Raw genomic sequence first — 25,516 nt, forward strand, 5'->3', positions numbered from 1 at the left:
TATACGTTTTTAGAAAAAGAAACCATATATCATACAATCGCTATAATTACCTTTTTCTCATCTTTTTTCTCATCTATTTTCCAATTACACTTCAAGATCTTCGCCTCAATTAACAATGCGTTGACTCTTTTATTCACTCGATCAACAGTGAAATTCAAAGTACAATGTAATAAAACGACAAATTGCTGTAGCATATACCAGGAGTAAAGACATTTTGTTTTTAGTCCTGTAAAATCACTTATTAAGAAATTTGATATAAACAACACTGAGAAATTATTAACTTCAGTGGAAACTAGGAAACCAAGAAACAAGAACCAAGAAACAACCTGAGGCAAACGCCTTACAATTCATATGAAAAATTCAATTGATCAAAAATAACACAAATATAGACTGAATTTGTACCGCTTTAATATATACAAACTTGCATTTGCATTAAACAAGTTAATAAACACTTAACACGCAAACAAAATAAAACTTACAACTACTCAGAAACTGTTAAATTCGGTAGATGAAGACGATTGATAAATTTCATCATTGTACTGTATTGAACAACCGAAATAAAAGTTTTCCTTGAGTGACAAATCTATGTGTTTAGTGCCTAGCAGTGATTCGCTTTTACACTCAAATTCCAGTGTTTCAGCACATCTTGAATATGTATAACAGTCGCTTTTTTCCGTAAACTGTACAGAAACAAGCTAATTTTAACAAGCCAAAATACAATAACAACGAGGAAAAGGCTAGGAAAGGACTTGTATGATCTTAAGTTTCCCAACAGTTTCAAGGCCAAGGCAGAATTGACACAAAAATCTCCAGTAATAAATAATTAGTGATTCGTGATCTACTGCAATTTACAAATGCATGCGGCTTGAGAAAATGGAGACAGATAATGTAGTCAGCCAATGTAGTCTTGTAAGCTTATTAATTCTTCATTATCCTTCATGGTTTTATCCATCAGTTCTTTCAGGTCCCTGTTCAAAAAAGCGTTTGCTAGTGCTGCTTGTGCTGCTCCTGTTGTATGGGCTGCTGTTGTCTCTCTGGCTGGTCCACTTCTGTTTCAGCTGTTGTACCTCTGCTCTTAGGTCGGAAATGATTTTCTTGGCATTGGCGAGGCGCCTCTTGAGGTTTTTGACGACCTCATCTTTTGATCTGGTTTATCTTCATTGCAGACACCACACCTGTTTTCACAATGGAAATGTCGAACACAGACATCTCGAGAAGTGGAGTCGAGAAGTGGAGTATGGATTTGCAAACTTAATCCCAATGAAAGAGACCTTTCAGACTCAAGGTGTTTTATAGTCTGTTATATGGATCAAGTAAACAATAACAATTAGTTGATTGTTTTATTAACAGTGCATGTGATTGGCCGAACTTGATTATTTGTGTTTATTTTGCATATGAATAAAAACCCTTTAACAATAACAATTAATAACAATCTGTCAATCCATTTAAAGCCACTTGCACAACATTGCACAAACAAAAACAGTCAGATGCCAACCCAAACGTTTTAAGGAGGAAGTTTTTGGAACTAATCATCTGCAATTGCAAGGCTCTGCTTAATCAGCTGCTGATGTAGCTTCCCTTACTCAAACATTTTGCTTCTAAGAAGCTGCAAATTGTGGGCTAGTTTAGATGGCATCACAACTAACAGAAACCATGCTGCAGGAACTTATATCCACATTTTGGAGGCTGCCAATGTTTGCTTCAACTTTCTCTTAAACAGCTCTCATTTCCATTTTGTCTTTCATATTTGCCAGGTGTGGATTATGGCAAGTGTTCCATATGACTGGCAATAATTACTTATAATTAATTACTAACAAATTTACAGCTTCTTCATACTTTTTTGTACAAAGTGAAAAATCTGTGATGGTTGATATGGCTGTTTTAGTGACCAAACTACGTAAATAGATAAACTTGTCTACTGTAGAATTTCTTGGGTTCTTGTGAATGGCTAATACAAGGCTGTTCCAAAATTTCAACCATTTTGTTGTTTCTCCATTGAAAGGCTCCAGGGTCAGTTCTAAAAAGGTAACAGCTTGCTGGTTTCATAGCAGCGTTTAAAACACCAGCGTTTGATAAGACAGATGTTTTGAGAGTCACGAGTCAAGCACTTAAGGGTGCCAGTAGAGGTGATACCACGTTCGAACAGCCATTGAGCTAATGGGATTGATGTGTAAAGATGGTCATTTGATATATGTGACCTTCCACGGGAAAACGTACATTAACGACTTCGCGTTAAACGCTTCAAGTCGTTTGTTAATCGTTCATTTGGCGTTTAAATCGTTTAGAAAATCGTTAAAAGCATTTGGAAAATCGTTAAGTTTTTTTCCCTTGTCGTTAAAATCGTTAGAGAAATCGTTTGAACTGTTTTCACAGGTCGTTAAAGTCGTCAGCAAAAGTCGTTCAAAAAGTCGTTAAAATTTTCCCTGAACGGCGTTCAAAAAAGTCATTCAATTTAAAAGTAAAGCGTCGAAATTTCCTCTGAACGGCGTTTGAAGCGTTGATCGAAACCTCATTCAATCAGCTGGTCAGTTTTTGGTTAAGCAGTTAAAACTGAGCTCAATTTGATTGTCGGCAATGTACCATCGATCGATATCCACAATCTGCAGTCGACGGTACTGTTCGCAGAAAACATTTTTTTGATAACATGTAATAATTAACATCGTAGTGAACGAGTAAGCAAGCAAGTAGCAATTCAAGTTCGTTTATTCGTTGAAAAGAAGTTAACATACATTACAAACATACCTTTCCCCGGCAACTGCTAAATCATGACTAAATGAACTGTTCTGTTCGGCGAAACTTCTCACGTGTGCGCCGAGCTTCGTATGTGAAATTGTTCGTTCCCAACACGATAGCTACATTTCTAGTCACAATTTCTAAGCGCTTTTCGATCAGCATTTTTGCAAACAACATTCCTTTTCAGCATTGGAGAATGTTTGAGAACCTGGAATTTATATTTTAACGTGAATGTCCAAAGGAACCACGTTTTCGACCGATCGCAGGCCGATCGCATGAAAACACTTGTCCCCAGGCCAATCCGCGTGATAGGTCGTTATAGCAACGGTCGATTGTTTTTTGAACACTGTCAGCGTTTTGCATGTTTTATTAGAATCTCATTGACAATGGCGGAAGAAGTAGATATCGAACAGCGAGAAACAGAAAATCAAATGATGGAGAAAGTGAAAGAATTCTTAAAAGTTGGTTGCAATTGCTCCCGAGGTCCAAAGGATGGTCCGTGTTCGTCTCAGTTTACCGAAGAAGAGATCATCACAAATTTAAATAATTGCCACGAGCTGTCTTCTCGAGAACTAGACCTCGTAGTTTTGGCTAACATACAAGCCGTCACCCGTGTTGAAAATGTTGGACAGAAAAGAAAGAGAAGTCCTCGAAGTAACTTTCTGTTCCAGTCAATGCCGATTTGTCGCGATATGTTTCTTATCTTGTATGGGATAAGCGACTCCCGCCTTCGCCGATTACGGGAACATTATGAGAACAGCGGCCTTACATCGAGGACACATGGAAACACCAAACGGCTTCCTAAGAATACTCTTCCTTATGCGGTGGTCGAGGATGTCAAATTATTTCTATCAAACTATGCAGAAGAAAATGCAATTTCGCTCCCTGGAAGGATTCCTGGCTACAAAGACGAGGATATTAAACTCCTGTCCTCCCATGAAACAAAGATCGGCGTTTGGCGCACTTTCGAAGTCGCGTGCAAAGCCACGGAAAAGCAGGCTGTCAGCTATTCAAAGTTTGTGGAACTGTGGGAACAATTTCATCCCAACCTCGTGGTAGCAAAACCAATGACTGATCTGTGCTTGACATGTCAGCAAAATACGACAAAGCTTCTTCGAGCTGCGAATCTGCCTGATCGCGAAAAATCAGATTGCGTTCGAGAACAACAAGAACATTTAAACTTGGCGTTGAGTGAAAGGGAACATTACAAAGCGGCATGCAAGGAGGCATCAGATATCTTCCAGGCAATCGAGAACACTATAGAATTAAGTGAAACACGTGCACCATGTTCAACTCCAGGAACAATGCATTATTCCTTTGACTATGCACAACAGGTGCATTATCCGAGCAATCCCATGCAGCCCGGTCCCATCTATTTCAAGACACCGCGAAAATGTGGGATTTTCGGTATAATATGTGAGGCCATCCCGAGGCAAGTTAATTATCTCATCGACGAAGCTTCCAGCGTTGGAAAAGGTGCGAACTCGACTATTAGCTATGTTCACAACTTCTTCGCAAATCATGGTCTTGGAGAAACGCACGCGCACCTTCACGCAGACAATTGTTCGGGACAGAACAAAAATAACTATTTCCTCTGGTACTTTGCCTGGAGAATAATGAGTGCCCTCCACCAGAACATTACTTATTCTTTTTTAATTGCTGGACACACGAAATTTGCACCTGATCGCTGCTTCGGCATTATTAAGAAAGCTTACAAGGTGAACTTCATTTCGTCTATTTACGAGCTTGCGGAAATGATCGAGGGTTCCAGTTCTGTCGGCGTTAACAAAGTCCAATTGGTCGGAACTCATGACGGTAGAGTCATTGTACCAGTGTATGACTGGGCGTCCTTTCTTGGAGGATACTTCAAAAAAATCCCAAACATCTTGAAGTACCACCATTTTCGGTTCTCAGTGGATGAACCTGGTAAAGTTTACTGTAAAGAGAAACGCTCTTCTGCTGAACAATCATTTATGTTGCTGAAAGACCCGTCAGTTCGTCCACCGCCAGCTGTTCTTCCTCCAGAGATTTCTCCAGAGGGCTTAAACGATGAGAGAAAGTCATACCTGTACCGCGAAATAAGGCAATTTTGTAAATTTGGCACAGAAGACTTTGTGGCGCCAGCACCATAAACAGACTGTCATTTTGAACATAAGTCTAACACGCTTCAATTTTGTAAATAGAACGACTATTATTTTGTTTGTAATTCAAACACGCTTTTATGGTGTAAATGTTTTCAAAAAACTTGTAATTAAAGTAGATATAACAGAAATTTGTTGCTGTTGAATTGCATCACGGAAAAAGAAAACTTTGAGAGTTTTTACTTTAATTCTTCCAACGCGCGCAGCGTGAATGAAAAAAAAAAAGCGTCGCGAAAGGCCGCCATTGTTAACGCAAAGAAAATAACTTCAAAGAAAGTTCAAGTGATTTTTTAGTCGGCGTTCTAAGGGGTAGAAGTAGCGGAGTTCGAGCGCGCCAAGAACGCAGGCTAGTGTTCTTTTAGTCACTACAGAAAAAAAAAATTACAAGCTGTTTTTCACTTTAATTCTTCCAGCGCGCGCGGCGAAAACAAAAAAGAGCGTCGCGAAAGGCCGCCATTGTTAACCCAAAGAAAATAAACTTAAAAGAAAGTTACGAGTGATTTTTAAGCCGGCGTTCTAAGGGGTAGAAGTAGCGGAGTTCGAGCGCGCCAAGAACGCAGGCTAGTGTTCTTTTAGTCACTACAGAAAAAAAAAATTACAAGCTGTTTTTCACTTTAATTCTTCCAGCGCGCGCGGCGAAAACAAAAAAGAGCGTCGCGAAAGGCCGCCATTGTTAACGCAAAGAAAATAACTTAAAAGAAAGTTACGAGTGTTTTTTAGCACGTGGGAAAACAGTTTGCATAATTGTAACTAGCATGTGTTGCTAAACAACGATAATTAATGTGATTGTTTGTTTTTGCGACGCATTTTTCCAGGCGCGGCAATCACAATACAAAGCTTCGGAAAGGCGCAATGTTAAGTATCGAAAATGACTTAAAAGAAAGTTACGAGTGCACGTGAAAACAGTTTGCATAATTGTAACTAGCATGTGTTGCTAAACAACGATAATTAATGTGATTGTTTGTTTTTGCGACGCATTTTTCCACCAATCACAATACAAAGCTTCGACAATGAAGTATCGATGACTAGCAACAGAATGCAGTTTTACTATCATTTCGATAATAGATCGACGCGTGTGCAATCAAATTACCGCGATAACAACTTTCAACATGTCTGTTAATGACAAGGTAAAAGTCTTGTGGAAGACAAAATGCCACTGGAGAGATCGACCACACTGGCCTAAAAGAAAGGAGATGAAACTGGCTGGTGATGATGCAGGTGAAGAGAAGGAGTTGTCTTCTCTGAAACCAGGCGATTTAGTTAAAGTAAAATTCTGCTCGCGATGGTACGATGCCGAAGTGTGCGAGCCATGGGAACCCAGACAGTCAAAGAAAGGTAAATATATTTAGCAATACATTTAGCAACTGCTGCGTAACTTAACGTTTTATTTGCTTGACTTGTTTGCTTTCTCTAAAACGTTTCTCTTCTGCTTTGAATAGGAAAAAAGTCTGCACCAAACGCTTGTGAAGTTTCTGAAGTTCCAGCCAACGACCAGCACGTTCCCGTCGAAGAAATGCCGACCGTTGCTGATCCATACGCTCGTTTTATTCTTGGGCAAAAAAAGAGAGAAGCGGAGTGGAACGCAAACCGTGCTGCGAAGAGGGCGAGACCCACTGAAATCGAAATCGACAACAGCGAGAACGGGACCATGCCGACTGTGGTAGAACCGCCGACAGTAACAGAACCGCCAACTGGTAGCATTCCGCCAACTCATCAACTCGACGAACTGAAAAGACAGCTCGAAGAGAAGAACAGAGACTGCGAAGCTCTCACGAAAAAGGTAGAAGAACTACAAGAGGCCAGTCAACTTGTCGCTGAGAGACAGTTACTTGTCAGTGAGAAGTTTTGTAAGGTATGTTCAGACTTTCTTTTTTGTTATACTCTTTCGCGCTCTACAGGGAAAACTGTCAAGATGCTCACAGTCACTGGCGTAAACGAGATTAGTTAACATGACGATATTGACTTTTTGACTGTCTTGGTTTCGGTTGAATCGACAATAAATTAATTGGTTAAAACAACTGAGAAACGACTCGATTTCATGGCTCGTAACATTGCTGACTCGTTCTAAATTTATTAATTAAATGCAATTTCACTTACCGTAAATTTATTGTACGCGATGCGTTTTTTAAATAAAATTACCAAGTGAAACAACTCTCTATTGTCAATTTACAGGTGATTGAAAAAGTCGAAAGAGCCATGGTGTCACTTGAAGGTAGAATGACTGCGTCATTAGAAAGAATTGAAGAGCGTCTAGATCGTCTGGAAGCAGTTCCAAACAACCCAGCTCCCATCCCTTGGGAAGCAGTTCCAAACAACCCAGCTCCCATCCCTTGCGAAGTGGTAAGTACCAATTTGAAGCTACATGTATCATTTTATATAAGAATTGACTTACACTAATTTGGCACCTGTTTTTCTCGACTTAAATTAACTCAATTGTTGCAAATATTTTCTCCAGTTGTAGCGAAGTTCAGTTGTTGCATGATATGATTTTGCGCGCTTTGTAATTCAAAATACTCACCATTTAAACCACGACTAGTCTACTAGTACTGGTTCTTCATTTAAAGTAGTCACTATTTCATAGCCCGGCTCATAAATTATTAGAATTTTATCAATACGACGTCAATTCCACTCTTTACTTTGTAGTTCAGTACCGATGACAGTTTCAGTCCTGCTAACACTTCATCCACTGGGGAAATCGTGAACGAATCACTAGACCTGACCACAATCGATGCAGATGCCTTGATTAGACTACAAACACTGCAGGATATCGACAGCTCACTCAGCCCCGTCGTGCCTTATGCCGTGCCACAGCAGTCTGTTCCCGACAGTCCATGCCCAGTGACAGACGAGCTTATCCGGAGCTGTGTGACCCCCAGAAAGGTAGCGAAAGTCCGCGAAGCTCTGCAGTGTGAAAAACAACGACACCGATGCGCCGTCAGATTGCTGCCTTATTTCTTCACGAAGGAGGAACTGGCCACGTGCAACACAGAAGGAACCTACGAAAAACCGCCACTTGACCGAACTAGACTCCATTCCCTAAAAGGTAACGCATTAATCGAGCAAAAGGGGTGTCCGTTAAGAGAAAGTCGACTGTACTTGAACAATAATATTGAACCTTAATTTTAGCGCAACAGTTCTACTAACCTGCGATCAGGCGTTCTTTTTTTGCGGCGGGAGGAGAAAGAACGCTCTTTCTCCTCCCGCAGCGAAAAAAAGTTCCTACTAAAAGGCAAGAGCCTTATTACAAAAATTTATGGATCTCAACGCAATGATTTTCCCAACCCTATTAAAAGGCATACGAGACTAGAAAACCTTCAACGAATAAAAAAAATTGTTGTTGACTAGTTAATTTATTTCCTCCTTTTCTTTTTTAGTTTTGATCTTCACGAAGTTTCCTGTTGGGCCTGCAGAAGAAGAAAGTAAATGTTGGAAAGTCGTTAAAGGGAAAATAAATGATAAGTGTCGATCTACAAAATATCATTATAATAAGCATATCAGTCGTGAAAGTGTCGGAATTTTGCGACCAAACTAGGTCAACCAGCTATGTACATACTGTATCAGCCGTAGAAGTTTTGTAATTTCGTGTTTACTGAAATGATTTGTATATTTAAAAATAAAGAATATCATGTTTACAACAATACCCGTGTTTGGTTTATAAGATAGAGGGCTGTGGGAAATTAATGAATAGGTTTTTTAAAGTCAACGAACACGTGGCGATGACGAAAAAAGAAACGGACGAAAAAAATAACAAATCAGTAAAAGAACGACGGAAGCCGCTACATTTCATTCATTTTCATGCAGGAAAACCTGAAAAAAGAAAAGAGGGGGGGCATAGCTGGGGAATAGATGGTAGAACTTCCCTTCTAGACTACGAGCAGTGTCTCTTTTTGACTAAAAATCCATGGGGAAGGGAAAGCAAGCGAATGCAAAGTACGAGCGCTTTGAGTAGCGCGGGCGCCGCTCGTGACTTCTTCGCTCGTTTATCGTTTTCATTTGCTTTTGCGTTCGTGCCCACGGACATCTAAAGCAAGAATGAGACTGCTCGCAGTCCGAGACGAGTAGTAAATAAAGTTTACTACTGCTAATACTATTTCCGTTCTTACCGATATTCTTGCTCGGAAAATTTTATGTCGCCACATTCGCACAACGATTGAACAGTGCATGGTTGCTATGACAATGCTTTGCACGGAGTAGTCTGGGGACAAGCTGATGAGTTCATGATCGTTTGCACGCGCGCGTTCGGATCCGATCGAAGCCAAAACTTTACGACTTTGAGACCATGGAGTATGGAAAAGAAACCCTCAAAATGATCCTTGAAACGGTTTTATGTTATCCTGGTCGAAGAAACGAAATTCTATTAAGCGATTGTTTGAGAAATGCGGGTTATTTTGGTGTGTTGGAATAATTGATGTGCTTTGTTCGCTGTGGTTAATTTACGATGCCAGCATGGTTTGCCGTCTGCCAGAGTCGAAACTTCGTTTAGTTTCTTTAAACTCTGATTGTGTGGTCGGTAAGTAATAAAACACTATAAACCTTTGCAAAGATGTCTGATTGTGTGTTTTTCGGCGGCCAAACCACTAACAGCCAACAGAAATTTGTCTGCTGCATATAATTCAGTCGGCCGCGCTACAATAACAATCACAACAAATAATTTTATGTCGTTTGCTTGACAACCTCGAAGCGTTGGATATCATTCTATTCGTTTACACCGTACGATACTGTTAATCGTAGTCGTTTACTGTTAATCGTAGTCGTTCACTGTTAATCGTAGTCGTTTACTGTTAATCGTAGTCGTTTACTGTTAATCGTTAAGGTATTCGTTAAAATCGTTTGGAAAAAGCGTTCAAAGAATCGAGGTCATTCGTTAAATCGTTAATGAAAAGCGTTTACATTTTTAGCGTGATCGTTCAAAGCATTCGCCAAGTCGTTAAAAGGCTCCAGAAAGTCGTTTACAAGTCGTTCGTTCGTCGTTAATTTTAAGTCGTTTACCGGTTAATCGTTAATGTACGTTTTCCCGTGGAAGGTCACATATTTCTTCCTCTAAGACTGGGACAGTTCTGCAGCTGTGTTTGCAGCCTTTGCTAGTGTGGAGGGATGCATAACCTCATCCCAGGTGGATTTAAAGACTCTGCAGCAGTTTTTCTTTGTGATGTCCGTATTAGGGTGCTTCTGGGAGAAACGCCTGATATTCTTATACCAGGCTTGCTTCATTGCGCTAAAGAGACCAACGTCTGCGGGTTGCACAAGGTGGTTGCAACAGGGCAAAAATATGCACCTGATTCTTCTTGGCAAGTTGAAATGTCTGCAGGTCTATGTGAGCCTCTGCAGTGTCTATCAGGCCAGTGTATTCATCGCCAAACTCTGAAATTACTCTCTGAATTGTTGCTTTAACTCCCTCATGGCATCATCTGGGTACCGAATAATCCAGTGGTAAGGAATGTTTGCTCCTTCGTTTGGTTGTACATTTGACCCACCACAGGACGTTTAGTTACAGTGGGCGGGCCTGTTATTAAACCAAAAATGACATCAAAAGCACCCTCAGGCATTTCGGGAGAAATGTGTTGCACCCTTTTATAATACATGCTTAACACAAAATATTATCTGGCTTTCATAAATTTAAACCTTACCCCTTAATGCCATTGACTTTCCCGCAGTCCACGAGTGCTTTTAACTCTTGTTTTTAAAAAGAATTGCATTTGTCCTATTTTTTTGCCTTCTGTGTCCCTCAACGTGTAACTCTTTTTAGCACTCTTGGACAACAATTCAATGTCCAGCAATTTCTCCGGTATTTGTTCTTCTGAAGGCAATATACATTGTAGGGAAAAGGATCCCTATTACCAGATTCATGCATCACATTTACAGGAGTGCCTTTGAGTCCCTTGATTTTAAACTTGTTAATTGGTGAATAATAATAATATTGATTTACTTCTTAAAGCTTCCTGCACATGGCTCTATTTAGATTAGACTGTAGGTAAACGCACAAGATAAAATATAAGATTTCATTGAACAAAATGCAGCAGAAAGAAGACCACATTCACCTACTTCTTTATTTGTTTGCCAGTTACTCTTAAAAATTAATGACAGATAATGATCATAATAATAATGAATAATTAATTCACAGGCAATATGGACCTGCAAGAAAAGCACAGGTAAACTTGTGCTCAATGCTAAAAAGATAACAGTACACCTTCAGAAATAGCTGCAAAGACGACTCTGATTGTTAGCCAGTTAGGCATGAGTCCTGGGAACTGCCGCTGACTAGCAATGGCTTGAAACTAGCTTGGCCTAAATTTTATTTAGTCACATTATTAAACACTTTATTTTAAAATTAAATGCTTCTAGTTTATGGCCCTATTCTCCCAAAGGGGAGTTAGGATTAAGAAAAAGAAGTCATGTAGGTCAATCAGAGCACATCTGAAGGCTGAATTCTTGTGGACCAATAGAGCAAAGCTCATATGTCCGGCTCGGACATACCCTGTGTTGTTCCTTCTAACACCAACATGAAGAAGCTGAATAGTCATCAGGTACGTCCAGGTAACATTGAAAGTGTACCTGTAGTTGAGATCTTTCCAACCAACACTCATAACCCAGTCAAAGGAAGTCAGACACTGATAGCTCAGCACCACATGCAAGGCGACTGCATGCCGTAATACAAGGTGGGCAACCTTGAGAATTGACATTGTCTTGTGATGATCTGAGCATTTCTTTACATATGCTTGAGCTGCTTCTGAGATAAATCCTAGCTCTTTGCTAAGCTCGGACACGAACACATCCCAGTTGTGATTTACAAACATCTTTGCCATATATGCAACAACACTGTCACAGAATAGCTTCTGAGACTTTCAATTTAACACAACTGCAGTACGCTCTTTACATGCCATCAACATGGCGGACTGACAGCAGTTCAATGTCCTGCTCTGAAGGCATGTTAGGAGCACATGGCATCATCGTAATGTGACACCTCCCTCTCTTTAAATGACAATGAAAAGAACAATAACGAGTAACGAGAAGACCTATCATAGAATAACAAAGTGCAATTGAACCTATGTCTAAAAAACTACTTACATGTAACAACAACAGCAACAGGTGTTACCAAGTACCTGTACATAATTGGATGGTGATTTATGGTACGCTTTAATGAACTTAATCCTCCAAGTCTATCCTTTATGAGGGTATCACAGTTTTTCTCAACAAACTTATTTTTATAAGACTAGCCTTTGTGCTGATGTCACAGTTCTTGTGATGCCAGTGTTGCGAAGATAGACAGGCATCTTGAAATAACACAACTTTAATCCACTAAAGACACTAAACTTGTCTTGTTTTTTTAACATCATGGCTCAACATGGCCGGAAAACTACTCGACTAGAAAACCTTACACCTCACCGCATGCACATCCAATCTTTTGACATATGTCACTCAAATAACACAACGTCACGGTCACGCTTAAGTCACGCTTTCCTCCTGAACATTCCCCCTCCCCGCACTGAGGGGACCGCAGTGTGTATAACACGAAAAAATGTAACAATAAATGTTTTCAACTGAAAGTTTCCTAATGTTCTACGAGAGTGGTACCAACTTATGAATTGGTCGCACCACAGTCTTCTCTCCGCACTGAACCTTTGCGACTCGAGAATGTCCATCTCTCCCTGGATAGGTTTCAATGATACGGCTCAATGGCCACTTCCCCCGTGGCAGCTTTGGATCCAGAACCAGCACAACGTCTCCTTCCTTAAGGTCCTTGACAACTTCGGTCCACTTTGGACGAGTGTTTAACATGGGTAAGTACTCCTTTAACCACCTGGACCACACTCGAGAGATCAGCTCTTGAACCTTGCGCCACCTCTTCCGTGGGTTGAATCTCGTAGTATCGACACTCTCTGGCGCGAACTGTCCACCCATCTGCCCGTACAAGAAGTGATTGGGTGTCAACGGCACATCATCTTTAACATTTGCTGACTGATAGGTGAGTGGCCTAGAGTTAAGCAAACTCTCGGCACCTGTGACGACTGTGATTAGTTCCTCATCTGTGACATCACTGCTACTCAGCACAGCATAAATCGCCTTCTTGGCTGCCTTCACCATAATCTCATGGGCCCCACCAAAATGAGGACCTCCTGGGGGGTTAAACTTCCACTTTATCCCCGTCTGTGCAGTCGTTCGCTGAATCTTGTCCTTGTCTAATTGACCCACAAGTTCCTTAAGTTCATTTACTGCTCCAACAAAGTTAGTGCCATTATCACTAACCATTTCCTTGGGAACTCCTCTCCTACTGGTGAATCTGGTAAATGCATTTAGAAAACTATCTGTGTCGAGCCCCCACGCCACTTCGAGATGAACAGCACGAGTTGAAAAGCATGTAAATACACACAACCACCTCTTTAACCGATGACGCCCACGCCCTTGTATAGTGGTGAACGGGCCTGCGTAATCCACCGCTGTCTGGTCAAATGCCCGAAATGTGAAGCGCAGCCTTACTTGTGGCAATGGACCCATTATCTGTGTGGCTGGTTTGTTCCTTCGTCTCTTGCACTCGTTGCATTCATTCTCCCACGCTCTTATTTCCTCTCGGGCTGCGACAATCCAGAATCTTCCACTAATCTGTGATAACACAAAATTTGTCCCAGCACTGTGGTTAGACAACTCATGGTAATACTTGACTATCAGCTTTGTCACCCACTGACCCCTTGCTAGTATTACAGGAAACCGGACATCGTAAGGAAGACATTCAGCAAATTGAAGTCGACCCCCACACCGCATTACACCTTGATCATCCAACCAGGGACATAACTTGCCCAGTGAACTCTTCTTAGGAATTTCCTTTCCCCTCAGCAATGCCTCATATTCTTCAGGAAATGCCTCCAACTGTGCTCGACTAATGATTTCCTCCTCGGCATCTTCAATTTCTTCTGGCAACAGTTCCTGCCCATTCACCCTGTCCTTTGGGTTACGCATATTGTAGACGACTCGCCACACCCTGGCTTGTAGCCGTACCAACCGTATCCAGCTTGAAAAACGGGTGGTTTCAAGCCTCCAATCCTCACACTTCCCTTTTTTCTCTTCTCTATTCGTCAGACTCTGTACACGACTGGTAAGAACACTTGCAACATCTTCTACCTCTTCCTTGCGATTTGACGTCTTCATTTCTGGCAACGAAGTGGGACGACTCCTAAGATCCATCTTAGGCCAACTTTGCTTATCCTTTGACAGTAACCACTCTGGTCCATGCCACCAAAGTGAGTTCTCCATTAGTTCCTCTGGTGTTGCCCCTCTTGTACATAGATCAGCTGGGTTTTCTCCTGTGGCTACATGTTGCCACTGCGATGGCTCGGTCAACATCTGTATCTCCCCGATGCGATTGGCAATGAAAGGACGAAAGTTCCGCCCATGACCCCTAATCCACCACAACACGTCCATACTGTCAGAGTAAAATGTTACAGTTTGCATGGGAAGTCCAAGTACATGCGCTAAACGTTGTGTCAAGCGCAAACCAAGTACAGCTCCCATAAGTTCCAGGCGAGGCACAGTCACTGGCTTTAATGGTGCTACATTGCACTTTGAAGCAATTAACCGACTTGTAGTGGTAGCATCATTGTATACACACTGTAAGTATACAACAGTCCCATAAGCTTGTAATGAAGCATCGACAAATGTAACAACTCTCTTAGCAACTACTTCCTTTGCTTCACGAAGACACCTAGGCACCTTCACATTACCCAGGCTCTTAAGCTGCTCATACCAGCTCCCAATTCTACTCGCGATTTCGTCATGTATGACATCATCCCAGTCATATCCCCGCGACCACAGTTCCTGAAGCAGAATCTTAGCTTTGACGACAAAAGGGCTGACAAAACCAAGTGGGTCAAATATAGTAGCAACCTTCCTCAGCACATCTCGCTTTGTCGGCTGAATCTCCGTAGGTACCTCTGCAGTCGAAATAGTAAATGTGTCCTCTGTACTATTCCAGGCAATACCAAGTGTCTTAACAACAGGTTCTTGCCCCTCAGTGATCTGCAACTCAGTCGCTCTGTCAGCTTCAGGCGTGGCTGCAACAACCTCTGGAGAATTGGATATCCACTTCCTTGCCTGCATGCCTGCTGTTCCCCACAGACTGTCCAGCTCTTTGTACAACTGAATACCCTCCTGTACAGTTTCCACACTATCAATCGAGTCATCCATGTAAGTTGATTTGAGTACAGTTTCAGCGGCCATTGGATACACATCCTGGTGCCTTCTAGCATTCTCTTGAGCGACAAACTGCGCCTCCATTGGTGCAGAGTTCTTACCAAATACTACTCTACTGAACTCATAGACATCAGGTTCACGACTGGAATCGAGGTCTCTCCATAATATTCGAAAATAAGGACGATCTCCCTCTTCGATCTCCACTTGCAAATACATTTCCTTAATGTCACAGGCTAAAGCTACAGGGTTCCTCCTGAACCGAATAAGCACATCAAACAAATCCTTCTGCAACTTAGGACCTGCACAAATGACATCATTCAACGAAACCCCATCTGTTTTCGCAGAACAGTCAAACACAATGCGTACTTTAGTGGTAGTTTTGTCCATGCGGACGACTGGAAAGTGAGGCAAGTACCAAACTTCCGGTGGCGATGGTTCATCTGGTTTAACTCTTCTCAAGTACCCCTTCTCAACATAACCCTTGATAACTTGAGAGTACTCTGTCCCAAGAGCACAGTCCTTCTTTAATTTATTTTCTGTGTTGCACAACCGAGATAATGCTGTCTGACAATTATCAGGTAACCGAGGTTTATCCTCCTTCCACGGTACACCCACTTTGTATCCTTTCCCAGTGTAACGAATTGATCCCTTAAGTTTCTCCAACACTTCATTCTCCTCTTCAGTAAGAATCACAGTGTCATGCCCCTCGATGCCACAGTTTTCTATCTCCCAAAATCCCTTTAAAGTACGATCAATGTCACAACAAACACCATCAACGCTGGCATTGGGCTCCCGGGCAAACAAAGTGCGACTGACATGTGCCCTTGCTCCTGTCCACTGCTTTCCTTCTGGTGATCCAATGCATGTCCAACCCAAAGGTCCAAGGCGAGCAACTGGGCCTCCTTCCTCACCACGTATATCGGCTCTAGAATAATGCAGCTCTGCATTGTCCACGCCTATTAACAAATCCACAAGTCCATCTTGAGCAGGCTCAGCAAAGTCACATTCCTTAAGATGAGCCCATCTGCCCTTACTTTGTTTCCAGTTCTCTACCTTGTAGTTTCCAGTTACCCTTTTAGGGCAAGTCTTTACTTTAATATCCTTACTAAACTCCCCATCAAGGCTCTCAATTGTCACATCTAATGGCATTGATTGAAATGTTTCCACTTCATTGTTCAAAACATTAACTGTAACTGTCTGGTATCTCTCCTTGAGACCAAGAACTCCTGCGACTTCTTCGTTAAGAAAAGTCTCGTTAGAACCATCATCCAAAATAGCATTCACCTTTACTTTGCGATCATTTGCCTTCAACCACACTGGCACTGTACGAAGGGAAAGGGCCTCGGTTGCTGTCTCCTGCTTGGCGGTCGATGTGTGTGTATGAGTAGGTGCCCCCTCCCGTGAAGTCACCACTCTCCCATCCTTTGTATTATCCTGTGCGAAGCCATGCAACAAGTAGTGGTGATTCCGCGTGCAACCGTTAATGTTACATGGTCGAGTCTTGGTACAAGCTCTTCCTTCATGATCACTTGCCAGGCAACGAAAACAAAGCCGTTTTTCCTTTGCGATATTCCAACGCTCTTTCACTTCCAGATTCTGAAAGCGTCTGCAGCTCCACACTCCATGGTATCCTTTACAGTATGCACATGGTGGCTTGCTTCTCAGAAAGGGTGTTTCTTTACCTAAGTTACCATTTTCACCGAAAAAACTCCTGCTTCCACGACCTCTATCACCATGCTTACCACCATCCGCAGCACCTCCAACAGGCTCAGCCTCAATGCCATGTGCCATTTCCACTGCCTCGACTCGGACCCTCACTTCCTCCTTCAACCAATCCCTCAAGGTTAACACCGACTTGTCTTTCTTATGTTCTCTCAACCAGCGACTGTAACTTTCAACCTGACTGTCGGCCAACTTCTTAACTAACAAACTGTGCAGTGTACCATCACCAAGCTCTCCACCACGCCCTTCTGCCTGCAACTTAACAACTGCTATTCGAACAAGATCAGCAAACCGCTCAAAAGATTGGACATCAGCACTCTTCAATGGGGGCATCTTTTCGATCTGGTCCATGTATGCTTGTAGCTTTCTTCGCTCTCCACCAAACTTCGACTGAAGAATATCTTTAGCTTCATTATACTCGGGTTCTGAAACCCCTAGACCCCTAATGGCCTCAAGGGCAGTTCCTGTAAGACTCTGTCTCAATCTTGCCATTTTAATAGTTGACGGCTCCCCTCCCTGGTCGACAAGACTCAAAAACATCTCCCAGAAATCTTCGAATTTACTTTTCTCACCATTAAACACTGGCACTTTTAAAGGCTTAAGTCGCTGACTACAGTTACCTTGGTTTTGAGAACCTGACAAGTGGCTGTAAGCAGGCGAATGTCCTGACGGAGGAGGTAAATTCATCAAAGGAGTTTGCGGCAATGCCTCTTTACTTGCGTCCACGTGTTTCTTCTCCAGGATTTCCTTCGCCACACGTTCGGCCTTTTCGATGGCATTGTTTATTTCGTTCTCCACAGCTTCTATTTCTTCCGCGACCGACTTTTTGTTGTCGTTGTCGCCCGAGTGTAAATAAGCCTTCTGTAGCTCGTCCATGACAGCAAGGCATGCTTCTAGTACCTTCCATAAAGTGTCAATTTCGTTTTGAATCAACTCGGGATCTTCGCCACTCGCGCAAAGCCTTTCCACATTGTGTCGCGTTTTCGTAAGTGTAGTCTTTCTGTTCCTCTTTTCCCGTTTAAGTTCTATAATTCGCTCTTCATTATCGTCAACTTCTTCTGACTCTCCTGGGGGCGGCATTATCGTGCGACGTAAAACAAAACCCTTAACACACGCTCTACAACCTCGAAGACCTTCTTGTTGATTTGATTTCCTTACGAACGACTCCAAAGAATAATTGTACGTCAAGATAATAAACAACCACAAAACCGTGAAACGAAAATACATGCGAAGCGATAAGAATAACAAACGTTGACCTCAACTTTCCTGAACTTTTACCACCGAAAACAGTCCAAATCCTGTACGAAGTTCCACAAGCGAACGCGAAATCCAAAATGGCAAATCGAGACGATGCGATGCGATGCGATGCGATGCGATGCGAATAAATCAACCTTGAGCTCCCCTTGAGCAAGACAATTCCTCGAATTTCCACTAGCTCATGTCTCCCGTCGTGGTCGCCAAAAAATGTTGCGAAGATAGACAGGCATCTTGAAATAACACAACTTTAATCCACTAAAGACACTAAACTTGTTTTTTTTTTTTTTTTTTTTTTTTTGAAATAACACAACTTTAATCTACTAAAGACACTAAACTTGTCTTGTTTTTTAACATCATGGCTCAACATGGCCGGAAAACTACTCGACTAGAAAACCTTACACCTCACCGCATGCACATCCAATCTTTTGACATATGTCACTCAAATAACACAACGTCACGGTCACGCTTAAGTCACGCTTTCCTCCTGAACAGCCAGAAGTAGTCGCCGTTGACGTGCTGGTGGTGACGTGTGGGTTGGCACTCATGGTGGTGCTGCTGCTTGTGATGCTAGGGATCACATCCATTGTACTGCTATAAATGACGCTCAGTGTGACCCTTGTTGGGCTGCTGGAGCAGGGAGTTACCACCATTGGGCTGCTGGAGCTGGGAGCTGGGAACTACTACCATTTACACTGGAGTTATGTCCTGTGGTGCTAATGGCGTTGACACTGGAGGTCACATCCGTAAAGCTGCTGGAGGTCATGTTGGAGGCTTCCCTATTAAAACTGCTTCTGGAGATGTTCGGTGTCTCCATAGAGCTGTAGGATGGGGTGAGGCCGGTGACCGGTTTGTGGACACCTTCCACTTTAAAAACTATGTTGTCTTTTTCAGCGACAATCTTTTGCAAGATATCCATTCCGTAAGTGGAAGGGTGTTTAAAAGCAATCCCGCCTGGTAGGTTTTCCACTATCATTTGGGAATATCCAGCCTTTATTTCTTCATAGGGAACTTTTTAAGCTTTTCCGTAAGCTGCACCTGAAATAGAATTAAATGAAATAATTAACACTAGGTGGTATAATGGCGCGCTCTTGCTAATAGACACTTTACGGAGAATATACCATTCCCAAGAGCTTTTCTAGCTAGACACATGATATTTAGAAAAGGACAGATGCATCGAAACTGCACTCACTGTATTTTTTATTAAACATTGTCTTAACATCGATTTTTAATCTTCCTTGTGCCCCGCTTCCTAGGAATTGAAAAAAAGGTATGTGACCCTTGTTGAGCTGCTGGAGCAGGGAGTTACCACCATTGGGCTGCTGGAGCTGGGAGCTGGGAGCTACCACTGTTGGCTTGCAGGAGCTGGGAAGCTACCACCGTTGGGCCGCTGGAGCTGGGAGCTATTACCATTTACACTGGAGTTATGTCCTGTGGTGCTAATGGCGTTGACACTGGAGGTCACATCCGTAGAGCTGCTGGAGGTCATGTTGGAGGCTTCCCTATTCAAACTGCTTCTGGAGATGTTCGGTGTCTCCATAGAGCTGTAGGATGGGGTGAGGCCGGTGACCGGTTTGTGGACACCTTCCACTTTAAAAACTATGTTGTCTTTTTCAGCGACAATCTTTTGCAAGATATCCATTCCGTAAGTGGAAGGGTGTTTAAAAGCAATCCCGCCTGGTAGGTTTTCCACTATCATTTGGGAATATCCAGCCTTTATTTCTTCATAGGGAACTTTTTAAGCTTTTCCGTAAGCTGCACCTGAAATAGAATTAAATGAAATAATTAACACTAGGTGGTATAATGGCGCGCTCTTGCTAATAGACACTTAACGGAGAATATACCATTCCCAAGAGCTTTTCTAGCTAGACACATGATATTTAGAAAAGGACAGATGCATCGAAACTGCACTCACTGTATTTGTCATTAAACATTGTCTTAACATCGATTTTTAATCTTCCTTGTGCCCCGCTTCCTAGGAATTGAAAAAAAGGTATGTGACCCTTGTTGAGCTGCTGGAGCAGGGAGTTACCACCATTGGGCTGCTGGAGCTGGGAGCTGGGAGCTGCCACTGTTGGCTTGCAGGAGCTGGGAAGCTACCACCGTTGGGCCGCTGGAGCTGGGAGCTATTACCATTTACACTGGAGTTATGTCCTGTGGTGCTAATGGCGTTGACACTGGAGGTCACATTCGTAGAGCTGCTGGAGGTCATGTTGGAGGCTACCCTATTAAAACTGCTTCTGGAGATGTTCGGTGTCTCCATAGAGCTGTCGGATGGGGTGAGGCCGGTGCCCGGGTTGTGGACACCTTCTACTTTAAAAACTACGTTGTCTTTTTCAGCGACAATCTTTTGCAAGATATCCATTCCGTAAGTGGAAGGGTGTTTAAAAGCAATCCCGCCTGGTAGGTTTTCCACTATCATTTGTGAATATCCAGCCTTTATTTCTTCATAGGGAACTTTTTAAGCTTTTCCGTAAGCTGCACCTGAAATAGAATTAAATGAAATAATTAACACTAGGTGGTATAATGGCGCGCTCTTGCTAATAGACACTTTACGGAGAATATACCATTCCCAAGAGCTTTTCTAGCTAGACACATGATATTTAGAAAAGGACAGATGCATCGAAACTGCACTCACTGTATTTGTCATTAAACATTGTCTTAACATCGATTTTTAATCTTCCTTGTGCCCCGCTTCCTAGGAATTGAAAAAAAGGTATGTGACCCTTGTTGAGCTGCTGGAGCAGGGAGTTACCACCATTGGGCTGCTGGAGCTGGGAGCTGGGAGCTACCACTGTTGGCTTGCAGGAGCTGGGAAGCTACCACCGTTGGGCCGCTGGAGCTGGGAGCTATTACCATTTACACTGGAGTTATGTCCTGTGGTGCTAATGGCGTTGACACTGGAGGTCACATTCGTAGAGCTGCTGGAGGTCATGTTGGAGGCTACCCTATTAAAACTGCTTCTGGAGATGTTCGGTGTCTCCATAGAGCTGTCGGATGGGGTGAGGCCGGTGCCCGGGTTGTGGACACCTTCTACTTTAAAAACTACGTTGTCTTTTTCAGCGACAATCTTTTGCAAGATATCAAGGGATTTTTTGGGGTGTTATTTTTGGTCCAGGGTTTTTTTTGGGTAATGTTGTAAGACTTAGGGATTTTTTTGGGTCCTGAGTTTTGCCTCCATTCGATCATTCCCGTCATTTACAAGCCAGAGTACCTCCCCTGGGCATCTGATAAAGGAGTTCCTTAAAGGAAGTCACTTATAAAAGACTTTCTGAAGTTTAGAGCAGTTCTGGTGACATGATTTGGGGATTTTCTTTCTAAAATGTGTGCATTTGACACACAATTCTATGAGGTAGAAAACTGGAGTGAAAGGAGGAGTACACATTTTAATCATCAGGAAAAGAAGCCTTGAAAACTGTAGGCACATTTTGATCATTAGGAACCACAAACTGGAGTCAAAGGAGAACATGATGTATCTAGGAATGCACTTTTCTCCTAAGAAAAAAACTCTCAAAGCAGAGGTGACATGGGGGGTACATGCCATACTTTGGTCATTACCGGAGTAAACCAGGGATGATCCTACATGGTCATCTGCGATCTGACTCGACAAACCTGATATGTTCCCGACTTTTGAAATGCATCTGTAAGTGTGGAGGGACGCATTGTTCTTGTCTGAAGAGATTATTTACTTTTCACCAGAAACTGCAGAAACTGTGGAGATAATGAATGGTTTTTCTTCAGGCATGGGATGAATTTGGATTTCCAATTTGTTTAAAAAAAAGAAATTCTGCTTTATTAGGGAGGAGCTTAAATTGTTTTTCTTTCTTCCTTTACAGGGACTGTTACCTTGCAATACTGCAACAACTAACTTACTGACTAGCAGACTGATGACTGGAATGTTACAAGAGCTTAAGTTGTTTACATGTTCCTAAAAAGCCATTCTGTAAGTATAAATGTACAAACATGAATTTGACACATTCAGGTTCATTAATTTGACAGCCACTAACGAGTGTGTCCAGCATTTGGAAGGTTTAATTTCACATTTCTGGCCAGATTACGCTGGCGTTTTATTTTCTGTTTGATGCAGTCTTCCTTAAGGTCAACTGATGTTTTCCATTAGTTGCCTTTTCCTTTACTCCTTTCAAAGATAGCTTTCGACCACTTGGTTGTGGCACTGATGTTTTTATCTTGGACTTTCGTCTTGATATTGAAGTTGGCTGTACCCTGATTCTGGCCCTACTGTTGTGAAGAATGGGCAGTTTAAGTCCATGTTGATCTTTACCAAAGTTTACAAATGCTGTTGCAAGTGCAACAACAGGTGCATGACTTCTTGCCTTTGATATTATCTTTCTGTAAACTTCTAAGTATTTCATATAGCAAGCCCGAAAATTCTTATCAGTTGTTTTGAGCTTCAGTTCAATGTCATCTTGCACCTGTCTGTGAAGTCTCAGTATGTCTTCTATTTTAATATCAGCTTCTACCCCAGACTCTTTGTCAGATGATTGGCTGCTGGAAATGTCATCTTTGGTTGGAGGGATAGCAGAATCTACATCCATGGGGATAACATAGTCGTTACTGTTCATGTCAGAAACAGCATGTTGATTTTGATGGAGATGAACAAATTTTTGTAACTGTAGCTCTTTGTGATCTCCAATAGCAAGTTTTGCAAGACTGAACCTTTCCTCTGGTCTCTGAGGGATGAAGTTAATTCCAGCGATACCATATTTTAGCGCCACTGCAGCTTGATGTGCACAGGGGTTGCCATTGCTTCCCAACAGACAAGAACACATTCCAGTTCTACAGTCCACTTCATAGTTGAGCTCTGAATTGGTTCTACTTGGTACAATAAATTTCAAAGAGTCATGACTGCTTTATTTGATAGCACTGAGTTGGACTGTTGAGCCTGTAGCACCAAAAAACCTTGGAGCCAGATGAAGATTTTGAGTTTTGCCGAAGGCAAGGGCAAGTAATTGTCTTTGAAAGTACATTTCAAGGTCTTCTGTGATAAATTTAAATAGTTCAATCAGGTTGTATGCTCTCATTCTGTGTAAAATCACACTCTTAAAGATGTTTATCATTGATTCAGTATAGTTGTCAGTGTTATTTCCTCTGGTTATTAGTTTCTGTCTATGACAGAGAGCCCATTCCTCCTGCCTCTTTAACGATTTTTTCAGGTATTCCTGATAATTGGAATACTTTAAAGTAAGCTTGTCAGTTAATGCAGCTTCTGCTGCTGATTTTAATTCTTTCTGTGAGGCTGCGAAAACAAGCTTCTGAAAATGTCCCATTGGATGTTGGCGATCTTCTTTGCTAATATTGTTGTTGGAGTTAAAAAGCCAACGCCAGACAGCTTGTAGGAAGTGAAAAGTACAAAGTAGTAGTAGAGAGTCTTTCCAAGTGTCTGATAGAGCTCCTCTTTGTCCAGAGTCATCGTCGGTCATAAATATCTGTGGACCTGTTTTGGGCCCTCTACCACCAAAGGCATGGGGTGGCAAAACATTTTGTAGCTTTTCTAAACACTGATTTGTGACATATTGTGATTGCCCAGATGTGATCCACACACCCAGAGGAAGTGCACCAGCAGGGTGATTGGTACACATGAAATAGACAGGGTTGTTGAATCTGTCAAGGCTTCCTGAAGCATCAAGGAAGGCCATTTCTCCTGTTTGTCTAAGTTGGTGCACTCTGCTCATGAGGGGCGTGCATATGGCAACAATCAAAGGCTGTTCAGAGTTTTCAGATTGTTCGAAGGTCTGCAGAAAACATTTTCCTCCTTTGGTAGCATTCTTATTATTGTAATCTTCTATAGTTTTTGCAAGAGTGTTAAACATGCTCTGACCATTTGGGGGCCCCTTTCTGTCTAGTTGCCATTTTCCATACATGTAGTTCACATCAGTCAGTGATAGGCAGTACTTTCGATCTGCCAAGAGCATGATGGAAATTGAGTCTTGCATGAGTTTTCTCTCATGGTGGTGGAATGCTTCAGAGGCAGACATACCGTTCTCAAAATAGCCTTCAAATGCAGCTTTAGTGGAAAGCAGTATTGGGCAGAAACTTTGTAGGTGGAAGCTGTTAACGCTGTGGTTGTGATTCCACCACAATTCAACTTCACACATTTCATCTCTTGTCCGTTTTGTGAAAATTTTAATGGACAACTTGCTTCCACAGTCAGTCTTTTTGTCCCTATTTTTTGACAGGAGATCAAGTTGGTTAGTCTCTGTGTTCATTGGGTGAGGCTGCTTTTGGAACTGTTTTTTCTTTTGTGCTTCAGCTTTGGCAGCTTCCTGTTTCTTTGTTAGTTTCTTTCTTTTGCACTGGCATATGTACCATCTTGCAAATGAAACTCTCTTTCCACTTCGTGCTCGGCCATCACTTTCTGTGTTATATTTTATGTTAGATGATATGGCAAGTTTGGACAACCAGTTGTCTACTTCTTCCTTGCATGTTATATCCTTTATACAAAATTGTACTTTAAAGCTATCTTGCATCATTCCTGGCAGGTCTTCAAATTCAATGCATTTGTATTGGTAGTCTGGTGGCAAAATGGCAGCTACATTAGTTGCTAATTCTGCCGGATCAAGTCTCCTTTTTTTGGGCGGCACAGCATTAGAGTAACAATGATCTTGATCCACAGAAGTACTGGATGGATTTCCATTTGAACTGGGCATGTTTGGCTGGTTGGCAGTTAAAGCTGACCCAGAAGTTTGATGGCCAGTCATTGCTTGGTTGTTTGGTTGGTTGAGAGGTGGAGCTTTCCCTGACCCAGATGATTGTTGGCCAGTTGTTGCTTGGCTGTTTGATTGTTTCACAGATGTGTTTTTTTCAGTTGTTGCTTGGCTGTTTGATTGTTTCACAGATGTGTTTTTTCCAGTTGTTGCTTGGCTGTTTGATTGTTTCACAGATGTGTTTTTTTCCAGTTGTTGCTTGGCTGTTTGATTGTTTCACAGATGTGTTTTTTCCAGTTGTTGCTTGGCTGTTTGATTGTTTCACAGATGGGTTTTTTCCAGTTGTTGCTTGGCTGTTTGACTGTTTCACAGATGTGTTTTTTCCAGTTGTTGCTTGGCTGTTTGATTGTTTCACAGATGTGTTTTTTTCCAGTTGTTGCTTGGCTGTTTGATTGTTTCACAGATGTGTTTTTTCCAGTTGTTGCTTGGCTGTTTGATTGTTTCACAGATGTGTTTTTTCCAGTTGTTGCTTGGCTGTTTGATTGTTTCACAGATGGGTTTTTTCCAGTTGTTGCTTGGCTGTTTGACTGTTTCACAGATGTGTTTTTTCCAGTTGTTGTTTGGCTGTTTGATTGTTTCACAGATGTGTTTTTCCAGTTGTTGCTTGGCTTTTTGATTGTTTCACAAATGTGTTTTTTGCAGTTGTTGCTTGGCAGTTTGATTTCATCACAGGTGGGGTTTTCCCTGACCCAGATGATTGTTGGCCAGTTGTTGCTTGGCTGTTTGATTGTTTCACAGATCTGTTTTTTCCAGTTGTTG

At 42.1% G+C, this 25,516-nt stretch overlaps 3 protein-coding genes across 3 annotated transcripts; 2 read left to right on the plus strand and 1 right to left on the minus strand.

Annotated features, from left to right (window-relative positions):
- The first annotated feature begins 3,003 nt into the window (after nucleotides 1-3,003).
- LOC144648743 (uncharacterized) lies at nucleotides 3,004-5,327 on the plus strand. The gene has a single exon (XM_078508213.1). The coding sequence runs from the start codon at nucleotides 3,009-3,011 to the stop codon at nucleotides 4,863-4,865; it is 1,857 nt and encodes a 618-aa protein (XP_078364339.1). The 5' UTR covers nucleotides 3,004-3,008; the 3' UTR covers nucleotides 4,866-5,327.
- Nucleotides 5,328-5,983: 656 nt separating this feature from the next.
- LOC144648474 (uncharacterized) lies at nucleotides 5,984-9,547 on the plus strand. The gene is made up of 5 exons (XM_078508013.1): nucleotides 5,984-6,209; nucleotides 6,314-6,726; nucleotides 7,047-7,214; nucleotides 7,518-7,917; nucleotides 8,249-9,547. Exons 1-5 carry the CDS (start codon nucleotides 5,984-5,986, stop codon nucleotides 8,404-8,406), a joined length of 1,365 nt encoding a protein of 454 aa, XP_078364139.1. The 3' UTR covers nucleotides 8,407-9,547.
- A 2,884-nt stretch (nucleotides 9,548-12,431) lies between these two features.
- On the minus strand, nucleotides 12,432-17,858 carry LOC144648475 (uncharacterized). Its single transcript, XM_078508014.1, has one exon. The coding sequence runs from the start codon at nucleotides 17,856-17,858 to the stop codon at nucleotides 12,432-12,434; it is 5,427 nt and encodes a 1,808-aa protein (XP_078364140.1).
- Nucleotides 17,859-25,516: the final 7,658 nt, after the last annotated feature.

Source organism: Oculina patagonica, chromosome 4 (genome assembly GCF_052425735.1).
Source record: "Oculina patagonica isolate OP01 chromosome 4, crgOcupat, whole genome shotgun sequence".
Lineage (NCBI taxonomy): Eukaryota > Metazoa > Cnidaria > Anthozoa > Scleractinia > Oculinidae > Oculina > Oculina patagonica.

Coding starts and splice junctions, on each gene's coding strand:
- LOC144648474 (XM_078508013.1), top strand. CDS start 5,984: ATGTCTGTTAATGACAAGGTAAAAGTCTTGTGGAAGACAAAATGCCAC. Junction 7,215..7,517: donor CTCCCATCCCTTGCGAAGTG/GTAAGTACCAAT, acceptor TTTACTTTGTAG/TTCAGTACCGATGACAGTTT. Junction 7,918..8,248: donor TAGACTCCATTCCCTAAAAG/GTAACGCATTAA, acceptor TTTCTTTTTTAG/TTTTGATCTTCACGAAGTTT.
- LOC144648743 (XM_078508213.1), top strand. CDS start 3,009: ATGAAAACACTTGTCCCCAGGCCAATCCGCGTGATAGGTCGTTATAGC.
- LOC144648475 (XM_078508014.1), bottom strand. CDS start 17,858: ATGCCGCCCCCAGGAGAGTCAGAAGAAGTTGACGATAATGAAGAGCGA.